This window comes from Littorina saxatilis, linkage group LG10 (assembly GCF_037325665.1).
Source record: "Littorina saxatilis isolate snail1 linkage group LG10, US_GU_Lsax_2.0, whole genome shotgun sequence".
NCBI classification, from domain to species: domain Eukaryota; kingdom Metazoa; phylum Mollusca; class Gastropoda; order Littorinimorpha; family Littorinidae; genus Littorina; species Littorina saxatilis.
In genome coordinates, this window is record NC_090254.1 from 29,964,501 (window position 1) to 29,981,751 (window position 17,251).

The 17,251-nt window shown below is 42.8% G+C and overlaps 1 protein-coding gene across 1 annotated transcript in view; it reads left to right on the forward strand.

Moving 5' to 3' along the window:
- Positions 1-17,251, forward strand: part of LOC138979016 (phosphatidylinositol 4,5-bisphosphate 3-kinase catalytic subunit delta isoform-like) — a 164,418-nt gene that overhangs the window by 141,531 nt on the left and 5,636 nt on the right. The window contains exons 22-23 of the mRNA XM_070351832.1: positions 4,051-4,168; positions 11,150-11,292. Of these exons, the coding sequence (XP_070207933.1) occupies positions 4,051-4,168; positions 11,150-11,292 (261 nt within the window). The remainder of the gene's footprint in view (positions 1-4,050; positions 4,169-11,149; positions 11,293-17,251) is intronic.

Consider the following 17,251-nt stretch of genomic DNA (forward strand, 5'->3'; position numbering starts at 1 on the left):
ATGAGCAGTGAGTGTTGTGTGTTGTAATGAGCAGTATGTGTTGTGTGTAGCAATAAGCAGTTTGTGTTGCGTGTAGCAATGAGCAGTGTGTGTTGTGTGTAGCAATGAGCAGTGAGTGTTGTGTGTAGCAATGAGCAGTGTGTGTTGTGTGTAGCAATGAGCAGTGAGTGTTGTGTGTTGTAATGAACAGTATGTGTTGTGTGTAGCAATAAGCAGTTTGTGTTGCGTGTAGCAATGAGCAGTATGTGTTGTGTGTTGCAATGAGCAGTGAGTGTTGTGTGTAGCAATGAGCAGTGAGTGTTGTGTGTAGCAATGAGCAGTGTGTGTTGTGTGTAGCAATGAGCAGTATGTGTTGTGTGTAGCAATAAGCAGTTTGTGTTGCGTGTAGCAATGAGCAGTATGTGTTGTGTGTTGCAATGAGAAGTGAGTGTTGTGTTGCAATGAGCAGTATGTGTTGTGTGTACCAATGAGCAGAGTGTGGGTTGTGTGTAGCAATGAGCAGTGAGTGTTGTGTGTAGCAATGAGCAGTGAGTGTTGTGTGTTGCAATGAGCAGTATGTGTTGTGTGTTCCAATGAGCAGTGAGTGTTGTGTGTAGCAATAAGCAGTATGTGTTGTGTGTAGCAATGAGCAGTATGTGTTGTGTGTAGCAATAAGCAGTTTGTGTTGCGTGTAGCAATGAGCAGTATGTGTTGTGTGTTGCAATGAGAAGTGAGTGTTGTGTTGCAATGAGCAGTATGTGTTGTGTGTACCAATGAGCAGAGTGTGGGTTGTGTGTAGCAATGAGCAGTGTGTGTTGTGTGTAGCAATGAGCAGTGAGTGTTGTGTGTTGCAGTGAGTGTTGTGTGTTCCAATGAGCAGTGAGTGTTGTGTGTAGCAATGAGCAGAGTGTGGGTTGTGTGTAGCAATGAGCAGTGTGTGTTGTGTGTAGCAATGAGCAGTGAGTGTTGTGTGTAGCAATGAGCAGTGAGTGTTGTGTGTAGCAATGAGCAGTGAGTGTTGTGTGTAGCAATGAGCAGAGTGTGGGTTGTGTGTAGCAATGAGCAGTGAGTGTTGTGTGTAGCAATGAGCAGTGAGTGTTGTGTGTAGCAATGAGCAGTGAGTGTTGTGTGTAGCAATAAGCAGAGTGTGGGTTGTGTGTAGCAATGAGCAGTGAGTGTTGTGTGTAGCAATGAGCAGTGAGTGTTGTGTGTTGCAGTGAGTGTTGTGTGTTGCAATGAGCAGTGAGTGTTGTGTGGAGCAATGAGCAGTGAGTGTTGTGTGTAGCAATGAGCAGTGAGTGTTGTGTGTAGCAATGAGCAGTGAGTGTTGTGTGTAGCAATGAGCAGTGAGTGTTGTGTGTAGCAATGAGCAGAGTGTGGGTTGTGTGTAGCAATGAGCAGTGAGTGTTGTGTGTAGCAATGAGCAGTGAGTGTTGTGTGTTGCAGTGAGTGTTGTGTGTTGCAATGAGCAGTGAGTGTTGTGTGTTGCAGTGAGTGTTGTGTGTTGCAATGAGCAGTGAGTGTTGTGTTGCAATGAGCAGTGAGTGTTGTGTGTAGCAATGAGCAGAGTGTGGGTTGTGTGTAGCAATGAGCAGTGTGTGTTGTGTGTAGCAATGAGCAGTATGTGTTGTGTGTAGCAATGAGCAGAGTGTGGGTTGTGTTGCAATGAGCAGTGAGTGTTGTGTGTTGCAATGAGCAGTGAGTGTTGTGTTGCAATGAGCAGTATGTGTTGTGTGTTGCAATGAGCAGTGAGTGTTGTGTTGCAATGAGCAGTATGTGTTGTGTGTACCAATGAGCAGAGTGTGTGTTGTGTGTTGCAATGAGCAGTGAGTGTTGTGTGTAGCAATGAGCAGTGTGTGTTGTGTGTAGCAATGAGCAGTGAGTGTTGTGTGTTGTAATGAGCAGTGAGTGTTGCGTGTTGCAATGAGCAGTGAGTGTTGTGTGTAGCAATGAGCAGTGAGTGTTGTGTGTAGCAATGAGCAGTGTGTGTTGCAATGAGCAGTGAGTGTTGTGTGTAGCAATGAGCAGTGAGTGTTGTGTGTAGCAATAAGCAGTGTGTGTTGCAATGAGCAGTGAGTGTTGCGTGTAGCAATGAGCAGTGAGTGTTGTGTGTGGCAATGAGCAGTTTGTGTAGCAATGAGCAGTGAGTGTTGCGTGTAGCAATGAGCAGTGAGTGTTGTGTGTTGCAGTGAGCAGTGAGTGTTGTGTGTAGCAATGAGTGTTGTGTGTAGCAATGAGCAGTGAGTGTTGTGTGTTGCAATGAGCAGTGAGTGTTGTGTGTTGCAATGAGCAGTGAGTGTTGTGTGTAGCAATGAGCAGTGAGTGTTGTGTGTTGCAATGAGCAGTGTGTGTTGTGTGTAGCAATGAGCAATGAGTGTTGTGTGTAGAAATGAGCAGTGAGTGAGTGTTGTGTGGAGCAATGAGTGTTGTGTGGAGCAATGAGTGTTGTGTGGAGCAATGAGCAGTGAGTGTTGTGTGTAGCAATGAGTGTTGTGTGTAGCAATGAGTGTTGTGTGTAGCAATGAGTGTAGTGTGTAGCAATGAGTGTTGTGTGTAGCAATGAGCGTTGAGTGTTGTGTGTTGCAATGAGCAGTGTGTGTTGTGTGTTGCAATGAGCAGTGAGTGTTGCGTGTAGCAATGAGCAGTGTGAGTTGTGTGTTGCAATGAGCAGTGTGTGTTGTGTGTTGCAATGAGCAGTGAGTGTTGTGTGTTGCAATGAGCAGTGAGTGTTGTGTTGCAATGAGCAGAGTGTGGGTTGTGTGTAGCAATGAGCAGTGAGTGTTGTGTGTAGCAATGAGCAGTGAGTGTTGCGTGTAGCAATGAGCAGTGTGTGTTGTGTGTTGCAATGAGCAGTGTGTGTTGTGTGTTGCAATGAGCAGTGAGTGTTGTGTGTGGCAATGAGCAGTTTGTGTTGCGTGTAGCAATGAGCAGTGAGTGTTGCGTGTAGCAATGAGCAGTGAGTGTTGTGTGTTGCAGTGAGCAGTGAGTGTTGTGTGTTGCAGTGAGTGTTGTGTGTTGCAATGAGCAGTGAGTGTTGTGTGTTGCAATGAGCAGTGAGTGTTGTGTGTTGCAGTGTGTGTTGCAATGAGCAGTGAGTGTTGTGTGTTGCAATGAGCAGTGTGTGTTGTGTGTAGCAATGAGCAGTGAGTGTTGTGTGTAGCAATGAGCAGTGAGTGTTGTGTGTTGCAGTGAGTGTTGTGTGTTGCAATGAGCAGTGAGTGTTGTGTGTTGCAATGAGCAGTGTGTGTTGTGTGTAGCAATGAGCAGTGAGTGTTGTGTGTTGCAATGAGCAGTGAGTGTTGTGTGTTGCAATGAGCAGTGTGTGTTGTGTGTAGCAATGAGCAATGAGTGTTGTGTGTTGCAATGAGTGTTGTGTGGAGCAATGAGTGTTGTGTGGAGCAATGAGCAGTGAGTGTTGTGTGTAGCAATGAGTGTTGTGTGTAGCAATGAGTGTTGTGTGTAGCAATGAGTGTAGTGTGTAGCAATGAGTGTTGTGTGTAGCATTGAGTGTTGTGTGTTGCAATGAGCAGTGTGTGTTGTGTGTTGCAATGAGTGTTGTGTTGAGCAATGAGTGTTGTGTGGAGCAATGAGCAGTGAGTGTTGTGTGTAGCAATGAGTGTTGTGTGTAGCAATGAGTGTAGTGTGTAGCAATGAGTGTTGTGTGTAGCAATGAGCGTTGAGTGTTGTGTGTTGCAATGAGCAGTGTGTGTTGTGTGTAGCAATGAGCAGTGTGTGTTGTGTGTTGCAATGAGCAGTGTGTGTTGTGTGTTGCAATGAGCAGTGTGTGTTGTGTGTTGCAATGAGCAGTGAGTGTTGTGTGTTGCAATGAGCAGTGAGTGTTGTGTGTTGCAATGAGCAGTGTGTGTTGTGTGTTGCAATGAGCAGTGAGTGTTGTGTGTAGCAATGAGCAGTGAGTGTTGTGTGTTGCAATGAGCAGTGTGTGTTGTGTGTTGCAATGAGCAGTGTGTGTTGTGTGTTCCAATGGGCAGTGTGTGTTATGTGTTGCGTTGTGTGTTGCAATGAGCAGTGTGTGTTGTGTGTTGCAATGAGCAGTGTGTGTTGCGTGTGCAGGTTGGACCAGGCTGTGCAGGAGTTCATGCTGTCATGTGCTGGTTACTGCGTGGCAACCTACGTGCTGGGCATTGGGGACCGCCACAACGACAACATCATGATGAAAAGTTCAGGACAGGTATTAAAGTCCTTCATGTTTCTCTTCTTGCAGTTTTGTTTACATTTAGTCAAGTTTTGACTAAATGTTTTAACATAGACGGGGAATCGAGATGAGTGTCCTGGTGTATGTGTGTATGTATGCATGTGTGTGTGTGTGTGTGTGTGTGTGTGTGTGTGTGTATAGAGCGCTTTAGAGAAAAATACTGGACCGATCTTCATGAAGTTTCACATGATAGTTCCTGGGTATGATATCGCCAGACGATTCTTTCTTTTTTTCGATATATGTCTTTGATGACGTCATATCCAGCTTTTTGTTAAAGTTCAGGCGGCACTGTCACGCCTTCTGTTTTTAAGCAAATTGATTGAATTTTGGTCCAGCAATCTTCGACGAAGGCCGGACTTTGGTATTGCATTTCAGCTTGGAGGCTTAAAAGTTAATGAATGAATTTGGTCATTAAAAATCTGAAAATTGTAATTAAAATTATTCTTATATAAAACGATCCAATAATTTTTGACTCACATGCGAAGCAAAAGTGAGTCTATGTACTCACCCGAGTCGTCCGTCCGTCCGTCCGTCCGGACGTCCATCCGTCCGTCCGGCCGGAAAACTTTAACGTTGGATATTTCTTGGACACTATTCAGTCTATCAGTACCAAATTTGGCAAGATGGTGTATGATGACAAGGCCCCAAAAAATATACATAGCATCTTGACCTTGCTTCAAGGTCAAGGTCGCAGGGGCCATAAATGTTGTCTAAAAAACAGCTATTTTTCACATTTTTCCTATTTTCTCTGAAGTTTTTGAGATTGAATACCTCACCTATATATGATATACTAGAGGAATACCCGCTTTGCCGGGTAGCCGGCTTCGCCGGGATGAAATACTTAGAGCCGTACGCCGGCTTTGCCGGGTCCGAACAATGGACCCGCCAAGCTTAGGTCCCTCCCAGATTCGTGGAATGGGAACAGCACGAAAATGATTCAGTGGCCATAATGCCATTCCTGACCATATCGAGTCCCATCCTTGTCGACGAATGTAACCGTGTTAATCACCTTTGGAGGCGAACTCCACTCAAACAGGATTGAGCAATTTAGAGCTTATCTGGAAGCCCTTTTGAACTGTTATGGCTTTTCAAAGGAAGGCCAGTACATACAAATACACAAAAGCCGCCTGACCACATCACAAACAGAACTGAACAATCCCCAGGTGTTGCTCACATAGAGAGACACACACACACACACACACACACAAACACAGAGAAGCCGTATCTATAGAGAGATAGATGACAGTGTATTTTTCGCGTGGCTATAAATTGATTCGACCTTTGCACTTTTACAGTGAGGATAATTTACGGGTCCAATTTACGTTCTGGACACTGCGGTGACCTTCTAAAAATAGTAACAGAACGCCGGGAATATCCGAAGATGCCCCCTCATACTATAGTGCACCATACGAAGGAAGGGAGGTAAACGCTGAAAACATGGAGAAGATGAGAAGATAAGGAAGAGTTACTGGGAATGGTGAAATGAACACAAAAACCAAAATCGGTTCAGCGCTGCGCGCTGAGAGCACGTGTTGAAATATCTCATCGGTGATATTGTGTCCGGGGTGTAGCTGAATACGGTGTCCAAATTTGAAAAAGATCCACCGAGAACTTTGGCTTTGGTGTGTCGGTATGGGGGCCCGGGTAGCTGAGGTGGAACCAAAATCGGTTCAGCGCGCACAAAATCGGTTCAGCGCTGCGCGCTGAGTGCACGTGTTGAAATATCTCATCGATCAGGTTGTGTCCGGGGTCTCTGTGAATAAGCCCACCAAATTTGAAGCAGATCCATCGAGAACTTTGGCCGTGCATCGCGAAGACACAGACAGACACACAGACACAAGTCGTATATATATATAGATAGGGCAAAGTAAGCCCCATCTTTTGATACCAGTTTGGTTTACCTTGCTTCAAGGTCAAGGTCACAGGAGCTCTTCAAAGTTGGATTGTATACATATTTTGAAGTGACCTTGACCCTGAACTATGGAAGATAACTGTTTCAAACTTAAAAATTATGTGGGGCACATGTTATGCTTTCATCATGAGACACATTTGGTCACATATGATCAAGGTCAAGGTCACTTTGACCCTTATGAAATGTGACCAAAATAAGGTAGTGAACCACTAAAAGTGACCATATCTCATGGTAGAAAGAGCCAATAAGCACCATTGTACTTCCTATGTCTTGAATTAACAGCTTTGTGTTGCATGAGCTTGGATGACCTTGTTGGGTCAAGGTCACATGTATTTTGGTAGGAAAAATGTGTAAAGCAGTTCTTAGTGTATGATGTCATTGCTAGGTTTAGTTATTTGACCTTGACCCTGAAGGTCAAGGTCATGTAAAGGTCAAGGTCAAGCATGTGAGTCGTATGGGCTTGGCCCTTCTTGTTTCATTTTATTCTTCATCATTTTCTGATTCCAAAAACATATAAATATGTTATATGCAGATTAAAAACAAGCTCAGAAAATATAATATGAAAATTATGATTAAAATTAAATTTCCGAAATCGATTTAAAAACAATTTCATCTTTTTCCTTGTCGGTTCCTGATTCCAAAAACATATATGTATATGTTATGTTTGGATTAAAAACAAGCTCAGAAAGTTAAAAAGAATAGAGACAGCTTGACTAAATGTTGTATTTTCGCCTTACGCGACTTGTTTACAATTCTTTTTACACATCCTTTCAAAAGCAGCTCTATGTTACCGTGCATAGATGAGCATGTGTGCACTTGTGTGTGAATGTGTAGGAATATTCAAAATTATTTCAAGTACAGGACTATTTCTCTGATATTAATGAGGCACAGAAAGGAACAATTGACAAGTTGTTGAGTTTTGCCCATTCTGAGTTTTTACTGTTTTAATTCGAGACTTGTGTTTTTTTCTGGGTTGATTTTTGACATTCAAAGTGACCTCTGTTAAAGAAATCTGCAGTCGGGAAAATGTGCTAATTAGCAAATTAAATGTCTTATATTTGGCATGGACAAATTGAGTAAAATACAGCAGACTTCCACTAACTCGCGGTCCACTGAATCGCGAATTCGGCTATATCGCGGAGACACCTTGGACCCCGAAAAAAACAGGACTGACCTTTTAAAAAAAAAATATATAAATTTTTTAAATATTTTTTTATACAAAATTAGTCACGTAAAGGCCAAAAAATAGTACAGATCATGAAAAAATGTTCTATCATAACCACGCTATCTCTCTGGGTCCGATGGCCTTTCATCATGCAGTAAATTGTCATTTCATCTTATCAGTCTCTCTCTCTTTCTCTCCCTCAGTCTCTCCAAATAGTGTTGTACGTGTGTGTGTGTGTTTTCAGGTTGTGTACATTACGGGTTGATCGAGACCTGCGAACAAAAGAAAAACAAACCTTTCACGCGCACGTGCCCCACTCAGTCAAGAACTTTCATGCCACGATCGGTATCGTCAAATTGGCCACGTGCCTATAGAGGTTAAGTGTCTGACCAGTCAGTATGGCCAGTCAGGCGTGCAGTTGAACACTCGAGTCCAGCTAATTGCGATCTCTGCTAGACGGTCCGGGTGGCCACAGGCGCCAATCAAGTGCTTAAACTGCGCTTCAGTCTTCTGCAATCTAGTCAGGCATGCAATTTAACACTCGAGTCCCGCTAATCGCGATCTCTGCTAGACGCCCCGGATTTTCTACAGGCGCCATGAAGTGCTTCAGCTTCTTGCGTTATAGCAGGTGGCAGAAAAAGCAAACAATCAAAGAAGAAATCTACATGCTTTCTGCCAAAGACAAAACGCGTGTCAACTCAGACTCACACAAAGCAAAACAAAACAAAAAAAGCTTATCCATTTAACTGACACATCTAAAAACGTAAACGTCAACCAATGATTTTGATCCACCAATCATTCTGATCTAACTATCGTTGGTGTCATATAGTATGTTGTCAATATAAGACCAGCGCTAAACCCAACATGTATTCATGTCTGATTAACTAGTAAGTTTGTGACGACGTATGAGTCGGAGAAAAAAGAAAAGAAATCGTCATCTGCTGATAAAAGAAAACGTGTCATCGCAGTTAATCTTTTGAGAACTTAGTTGCCAACAGAAGCGTCACACTTGCGAGAAACGCAGTAACACATACACATGAACATTGTAGCACAACCACATTCCAGGCGTGCATGAGCACGCGCACACACACACACGCATGCACATACACACATGCACGCACACACACACATGCACTCACGCGGCAAACGCACACACGCCAACGTGACGCTCACAGGCTTTTTGTGACCAACAAGGGAAATAACCGCGTTTTTCTCTGACTCGGAAGAGAACGCGGTTTCTTCCCTTTAATTGGACCCCAAAGTGCATCGCGAATCGGATATATCGCGATCAAAAATCTTTGGACCCCAAAGACCGCAAGTTAGTGGAAGTCTGCTGTAACACAATTTGTATGCCTTTTTCAGGCATGGGAATTGTCCGCCGAACGGCGGATTTCCGCCGAATTTGTTTTTTGTTCCGCCGAAAATGCAAAAGTGTCCGCCGAAAAAATAAAGGGGGGAGGCACACAAAAAAAGCACCGGTTACTTTGGCCTTTGCGCAAAAGCCCGCGAAAACTTTCCGTACTTTGTTCACGCACTGCTACCGCCCGCCTCAGTTATTGAACTTTTATGTCTTGAAAGTAAACCAGATTGCACAGATTGTGTTACAAGTTACATTTTCCTGTTTGTCTCAAGAAGATCAATTTTTTTACAAATTTAAACCATATAATACATGTATATATTTTTTTTCTTCAAAAAAGCAAAAATTGGTACATTTTTGTACTAAAAAATCTGATTCTAAAAACAGAATTTAATGGCAAACTTGGAGCTCAGATGACACCAGATTGCACCATCTGGGTTCTTTGGAGAAATTTTTTTTCCGGGGGGGCATGCCCCCGGACCCCCCTAGTAAGGCTAGGCGCTTCGCGCCGTCGATTTGACGCTTCGCGTCTTCAGTTATAAATTTTCCGCCTTTTATACAATTTTCAATTCCCATGCCTGCTTTTTTGACTCACATGCGAAGCAAAAGTGAGTCTATGTACTCACCCGAGTCGTCCGTCCGTCCGGCCGTCCGGAAAACTTTAACGTTGGATATTTCTTGGACACTATTCAGTCTATTAGTACCAAATTTGGCAAGATGGTGTATGATGACAAGGCCCCCAAAAACATACATAGCATCTTGACCTTGCTTCAAGGTCAAGGTCGCAGGGGCCATAAATGTTGTCTAAAAAACAGCTATTTTTCACATTTTTCCCATTTTCTCTGAAGTTTTTGAGATTGAATACCTCACCTATATATGATATATAGGGCAAAGTAAGCCCCATCTTTTGATACCAGTTTGGTTTACCTTGCTTCAAGGTCAAGGTCACAGGAGCTCTTCAAAGTTGGATTGTATACATATTTTGAAGTGACCTTGACCCTGAACTATGGAAGATAACTGTTTCAAACTTAAAAAGTATGTGGGGCACATGTTATGCTTTCATCATGAGACACATTTGGTCACATATGGTCAAGGTCAAGGTCACTTTGACCCTTATGAAATGTGACCAAAATAAGGTAGTGAACCACTAAAAGTGACCATATCTCATGGTAGAAAGGGCCAATAAGCACCATTGTACTTCCTATGTCTTGAATTAACAGCTTTGTGTTGCATGACCTTGGATGACCACATGTATTTTGGTAGGAAAAATGTAAAGCAGTTCTTAGTGTATGATGTCATTGCTAGGTTTAGTTATTTGACCTTCACCTTGACCCTGAAGGTCAAGGTCATGTAAAGGTCAAGGTCAAGCATGTGAGTCGTATGGGCTTTGCCCTTCTTGTTTAGTTGTGTGTGTGTGTGTGCGTGTGTGTGTGTGTGTGTGTGTGTGCGTGTGTTTGTGCGTGTGTTTTGGTAACAGCAGTTGTTCTTTATCTTTGCCTTTTTTTCATTGATTTACTGTCATGGTTTCCCTTGTATGAACCGTTTACGCAGTGTAACAATAACATGTGGTTCATTACGCCTACATTGCTGTCTCACCAACCCAAAATCCCTGGCAATTTTGTGACACCTGCCTGCTTTCACAAACTTGAAGCCTCCGTGAATTGGAAGTGATTGGATTTTTTTTTTACCAGAAGCTCTCTTTTTTTAGGCATTGTCGCTTTGTGTTTGATCTTTCAATAGGAAGGTTTTCGCCAGTTATCTCTCTGAGGTTTTGGGTGCTTAGAGAGTACCGTGCCCCTTGCTGGGGCATAAAACATCGAGGTCACAAGCAGGGTCAAGGGGAAGGTCGGCTGGGCGGACAGGAGTATGTCACGGCTTAACAGTGCCAAAACCTGGTGTTAAACATTATCACGTGATAACTACTAATTAACGCTGTCAGTTACTGTTTTCATCTGTTAGTTACTAATTTTCACGGGAAAATTACTAATTTTTAGTTTTGGCACTAGCAATCCGTCACGAAGTGAGCCAAAACTAAAAATTAGTAATTAACAGGTGAAAGTTAGTAATTTTTCCGGAAAAATTAGTAATTTTCCCAGGAAAATTAGTAATTAACACGTGAAAATGGTAATTATCAAGAGAAAATTGGTAATTTTCCCTTGATAATTACCATTTTCACGTGTTAATTACTAATTTTCCCTTGATAATTACAATTATGAGGCTTTGGCACTAGTAAGGCGTCATACAGGAGACTACAATAGGAAGGTTTCCGCCAGTTATCTCTCTTTGAGGTTTTGGGTGCTTAGAGAGTGCCGTGCCCCTTGCGGGGGCATACAACATCGAGGTCACAAGCAGGGTCAAGGGGAAGGTCGCTGGGCGGACAGGAGACTATTCAAAGTGCTTCTGAGGTACTTTACCTTTGTTAATTTTTGTTGAAACTACCTGGGTTTTATGTCAGTGTGATACAGTAAGTTTTAGGTTAAACATAGTTTTAGGCATAAGCGTTTGTGTTTATTTGCTTTATAGCTGTTCCACATTGATTTTGGCCACATCCTGGGCAACTTTAAGAGCAAGTTTGGCGTCAAGCGGGAACGTGTGCCCTTCGTTCTCACTACACACTTTGTGCATGTCATCAAAAAAGGAGAAAGCAACAATGACAACTTTGAAAGGTAATTCCTATTTAACTGGGATTTGTTTACTTTTATTAAGCCCTATTGACAAAGCTATAACCCTCATTATTGTTTTGATTTCGACACTGTAAATAAGACAATTTTGCCCTTCTCTCATTCTTTCTTTGAAATGTTTGCAGTATGGCTGTGTTCAGAACACAATCACTACTGAATTGTCACACAAGCGCACACACAGGCATGCATGCTCACACGTACACATGCACACACACACACTGACACACACCCATACCGCCCTCTCCCTGTGCTCTTGCATCCTTTGGGGGGGAGGGGTCAGTAACACGCATTTGCCTGTCGTTTTTGAGTCACTTGAGAAAAAGTGACTCTATGTAATCGGTCAGTGTTAGTCTGTCCGGCCGGCCGTCCGTAGACACCACCTTAACGTTGGACTTTTCTCGGAAACTATCAAAGCGATCCGGCTCATATTTTGTTTAGTCGTGACCTCCAATGACCTCTACACTTTAACGATGGTTTCGTTGACCTTTGACCTTTTTCAAGGTCACAGGTCAGCGTCAAAGGAAAAATTAGACATTTTATATCTTTGACAAAGTTCATCGGATGTGATTGAAACTTTGTAGGATTATTCTTTACATCAAAGTATTTACATCTGTAGCCTTTTACGAACGTTATCAGAAAAACAAGGGAGATAACTAGCCTTTTCTGTTCCGCAACACACAACTTAACGTTGGGCTTTTCTCGGAAACTATAAAAGTGACCGGGCTCAAATTTTATGTGAACGTGACTCCCAGTGACCTCTACACTTTGACGTCTGCTTTGGTGACCTTTGACCTTTTTCAAGGTCACAGGTATGTCTTGAAGGAAAAAAATTGAAATATCATATCTCTGAAACTATTCATCGGATTTGATTCAAACTTTATAGGATTATTCTTTACATCAAATTATTTACATCTGTATTGTGTTGTGAATAGCAATTTCTTCCTGTCCATCTGATGCCTCATATAATATTCAGAACTGCGAAAGTGACTCGATCGAGCGTTTGCTCTTCTTGTTGTTTGTTTGTTTGAGTTCCACTGAGTGAACATGTGTTGCGTCTTTAGAAGAAAACATGTAGATGCCTTGTTTTGTTTGTTTGAGTTCCACTGAGTTAACATGTGTTGTGTCTTTAGAAGTAAACATGTAGATGCCTTTTTTTGTTTGCATTTCTGACACCTCACTAAAAGGCAGGAAGGTGAAGCACAATGATAATGCACTTGTCACAGTTGGTGCCTCCCACCCTTAGAACCCTTTGGCTCCTGATGATGCATCAACGCATCACCGTGAGGCTACCGGTTGATGCATTAAAACATCACCCGAGCCTGACTGCCTGATGCTCTCATGCATCATAGTTGTTGCCCTCTTTAAAAACACAACTGTACCATCTACAGCTACATTAATCGTGTCCAAGTGTTTTCTTTCTCTGTTGATAACCTAACGATAGTTTCTTACAGAGAATAACAAATTACAAGAGCTAGGAAACCTGAAATGTTGAACGAAACAGCGGCATATCGTTTTTGGCAGAGAACAACATGAAAGCCAAGGCTCATAGGCATACACGGCTAAAAATAGCCTGTACCACGTGACTAGCTACCTACGGAGTTCTCTTGCAGGCAACGAGTTGAAAGGGGTGGGGGGGATGCACACTTGCAAATTAAATTTCGCCTAGAAAAGCTTTTTCTTTCCATACATGTCTGTTATGTCTGAAAGAGGGATGAATGAACTAACTTGATTGATGCAGTGGTTTGTTTTTACGTAGTTATGGAAGTGTGAAAACACCGGTGACGACCCGGCTTGCGCGGGACCCGATTTTACTTGTAAGAAATCAGGTGTGCTGCTGTACATATGTTGTGCCGCTTCAAATATCATGCAATTAACTTTACACTCTGCAAACAAAAAGAGGAGAATTTGCTCTTTCCGTTGATAGTTGTTGTATGATGCTTTTGATTCGTGGGATGAGTTGTTTACATTGTGGTTGAGGGTTTGGCACAGGCAGACAGTATTGAGACTAGTCTGATGGGAATGCCAAGGTGGATGCAGCGAGTCAGTACTAGTTAAACCTTCCCATAAGGTCTGGTATAATGACCGACCCGGGGTAGCCGCCGATAACACGTTCGTGTGGTAATGTTTGATGCACTCAGATCAAAGCCTCATTAATTAAGAGGGTGTGAATTCCTTTGAATTTGATACGGATGAATCAGGAGAGCTGCCAGCTGCGTTGGAAGGTTTTCACCCCCCCCCCCCCCCCCCTTTCTTCGTGTCTTTAACCAATGGAATGGCTTATTATCTTATAATGTTGTGTTACTATTGGTTGCTAAGAGTTGATTGGATGTTTCTGTCTGCGTCTGTAGCTAAAGTTGGATTTACTTTGTTCATGATATGTAAGAGTGAAAAGAAGACCTCTGAGAGACGTGAGAGGGAGTAGACATGTTTTGTAGTGTGCTCCACTAACTGACGAGATGTAGTACAACTTTGTATTGTGGCTTGTGGCCACCCGGCTTCAGTCGGGTTGGCGAAGAGGAGGAGGGAAGAATGATAGACACAGGAATAAAGAATACCATGCCAGTTATATCTTCTGCTGTTGTCACTTTGTTGTTGACAGATTAGAGAGAGAAAGACGTGTCTGTCTTTGTAATCGTGAGTCCAGTAAACACATCATCAGAACAAATATCTTGTTTCCCGAACCTTTCACACATATATGTCTGACTAGAGGAATACCCGGCTTCGCCGGGGTGAATCGCGAGACAGAGACCGACAGCGTGGCGGTTCACCACAATCACTTTTGAAGGCGAAGTCCTGTCAAACGGGATTGAGAATTTTAGAGCTTATTTCTTAGCCCTATATTATCTGTTGTGGCTTCTCAAATGCCAGAACATACAGACAGACAAAAGCCGCTAGACCCCATCACAAACAGAACTCTACAATCCACAGGTTTTGCCCACACACACACACAAACACACACACACACAGAGAAGCCGTATATATTTATATATATCTATATCTATAAATATATAGAGATAGGTGACAGTGTATTTTTCGCGTGGCTATAAATTGATTCGACCTTTTCACTTTGACAGTAAGAACAACTTACGGGTGCAAGGGAAGCGTTCTGGACAGCGCAGTGACATTCTAAAAATAGTAACGTAGAAACGGGAATATGGATTGAAGCCACACGAAGGAAGGGAGATAAACGCAAAACACTGGAGAAGATAAGGAAGAGTTACACAATCACCTTTGAAGGCGAAGTCCTGTCAAACGGGATTGAGAATTTTAGAGCTTATTTCTTAGGACTGGGTGGCCGAGTGGTAACGCACTTGCGCTCGGAAGCGAGAGGTTGCGTGTTCAGGCCTGGGTCAGGCCGCAATTTTCTCCCCCCTTTCCTAACCTAGGTGGTGGGTTTAAGTGCTAGTCTTTCGGATGAGACGAAAAACCGAGGTCTCTTCGTGTACACTACATTGGGGTGTGCACGTTAAAGATTCCACGATTGACAAAAGGGTCTTTCCTGGCAAAATTGTATAGGCATAGATAAAAATGTCCACCAAATACCTGTGGGACTTGGAATAAAGTGTAAAAAAATTCCATCTCACACGGCATTAAGTCTCAGGGCTTGGAAACATGAATACGCGCATGCAGGAAAAAAAAAAAAATGGGTAGCGCCGTATACTGTATGGCAGCTCGCTTTCCCCAGGGAGAAAGCAGCCCGAATTTCTGTGAGGTTACACTCATGGACTATATAAAATCTTATCCTTATCCTTATCCTTAGCCCTATATTATCTGTTGTGGCTTCTCAAATGCCAGAACATACAGACAGACAAAAGCCGCTAGACCCCATCACAAACAGAACTCTATAATCCACAGGTGTTGCTTACACACACACACACAAACACACACACACACAGAGAAGCCGTATATATATATATATGTATATCTATATCTATAAATATATAGAGATAGGTGACAGTGTATTTTTCGCGTGGCTATAAATTGATTCGACCTTTTCACTTTGACAGTAAGAACAACTTACGGGTACAAGGGAAGCGTTCTGGACAGCGCAGTGACATTCTAAAAATAGTAACGTAGAAACGGGAATATGGATTGAAGCCACACGAAGGAAGGGAGATAAACGCAAAAAACTGGTGAAAATAAGGAAGAGTTATTGGGAATGGGGAAATGAACAGAAAAACCAAAATCGGTTCAGCGCTGCGCGCTGAGAGCACGTGTTGAAATATCTCATCGATGATATTGTGTCCGGGGTGTAGCTGAATACGGTGTCCAAATTTGAAAAAGATCCACCGAGAACTTTGGCGTTGTGATGTGGTCTAGCGGCTTTGGTGTGTCGGTATGGGGGCCCGGGTAGCTGAGGTGGAACCAAAATCGGTTCAGCGCTGCGCGCTGAGAGCACGTGTTGAAATATCGACCAGGTTGTGTCCTGTCCCGGGTGTACCTGAATATGCCCACCAAATTTGAAGCAGATCCATCGAGAACTTTGGCCGTGCATCGCGCACACACACACACACAGACAGACACAAGTCGTATATATATATAGATATATGTTTGAAGTGAAAATCAAATATACACGACATATACCTACACCCCACATAGACAGCATTCACCCATATATGCCCCATATATATAAGTGTCTATGTCATTTTTGTACGGGAGCTGTTACTTTTCACTGACATTTGTTAATACATGTACTTCAATTACTCTCCACCATTCCCAATCTGTCCAGCGTTGCACATATCCACATCATTGGAAAAAAGGTTGGTCCCGTATTTTCCGGGGTCCAAGCATGTCATCATGATATAGCTAAAATTTAGTGGAACAGGATTTAGCAAAATTCCCATGTAATCACAAGCATGCATCAGTTCCTTCTGTTTTGTGAGTCCTGGTACTCATTTCTGCTTCCCACTTCGTGTAGCGGTCACAAGAGGGGTAATTAAACATCGTCTACACTGAAAATTCAATCAATCAATCAATTAATATGAGGCTTATATCGCGCGTATTCCGTGGGCACAGTTCTCAGCGCAGGGATTTTTTAATTTTTAATTTTTATTTTATTTTATGCAATTTATATCGCGCACATATTCAAGGCGCAGGGATTTATTTATGCCATGTGAGATGGAATTTTTTTTACACAATACATCACGCATTCACATCGGCCAGCAGATCGCAGCCATTTCGGCGCATATCCTACTTTTCACGGCCTATTATTCCAAGTCACACGGGTATTTTGGTGGACATTTTTATCTATGCCTATACAATTTTGCCAGGAAAGACCCTTTTGTCAATCGTGGGATATTTAACGTGCACACCCCAATGTAGTGTACACGAAGGGACCTCGGTTTTTCGTCTCATCCGAAAGACTAGCACTTGAACCCACCACCTAGGTTAGGAAAGGGGGGAGAAAATTGCTAACGCCCTGACCCAGGGTCGAACTTGCAACCTCTCGCTTCCGAGCGCAGGCATGAGCAAGTTCCAACATTTTCACTCGCCTTGTGGGCTAGTGAATTTCAAAATTGACTAGCCCACAAACATATTCACTCGCCCTCAAAAATGAGTTACCAAAGAACAAAACGATTCCATCCCTTCAAACGTGGTGCAGACCTGGGAACCTATACGATTTCGGCGTATTTTGTACGCATGATTGTCCAGAATACGATCAGTACGGTCAGTGGGGAAAAAGTACGACGAGTTAATATTCCTAGACTACTTTTCTTCACAAACGCTTCCGTAAGCCGATCCAGTATTTTGACACATGATTACAGTTTTTTGTCAGAAAACATTGAGAGAAGGATTTGTTTTGAATGTCTTGGTAAACTTAATTAACGGTGCGACGGACGCGTATGAAGCATGTTTGAATCATGGATGTTCAAATGCTGTCTGGAGTACGCTCATTTTTCTGAAAATACACGAAGTTTGTTTGAGAATACTCCAAGTGCAAAAC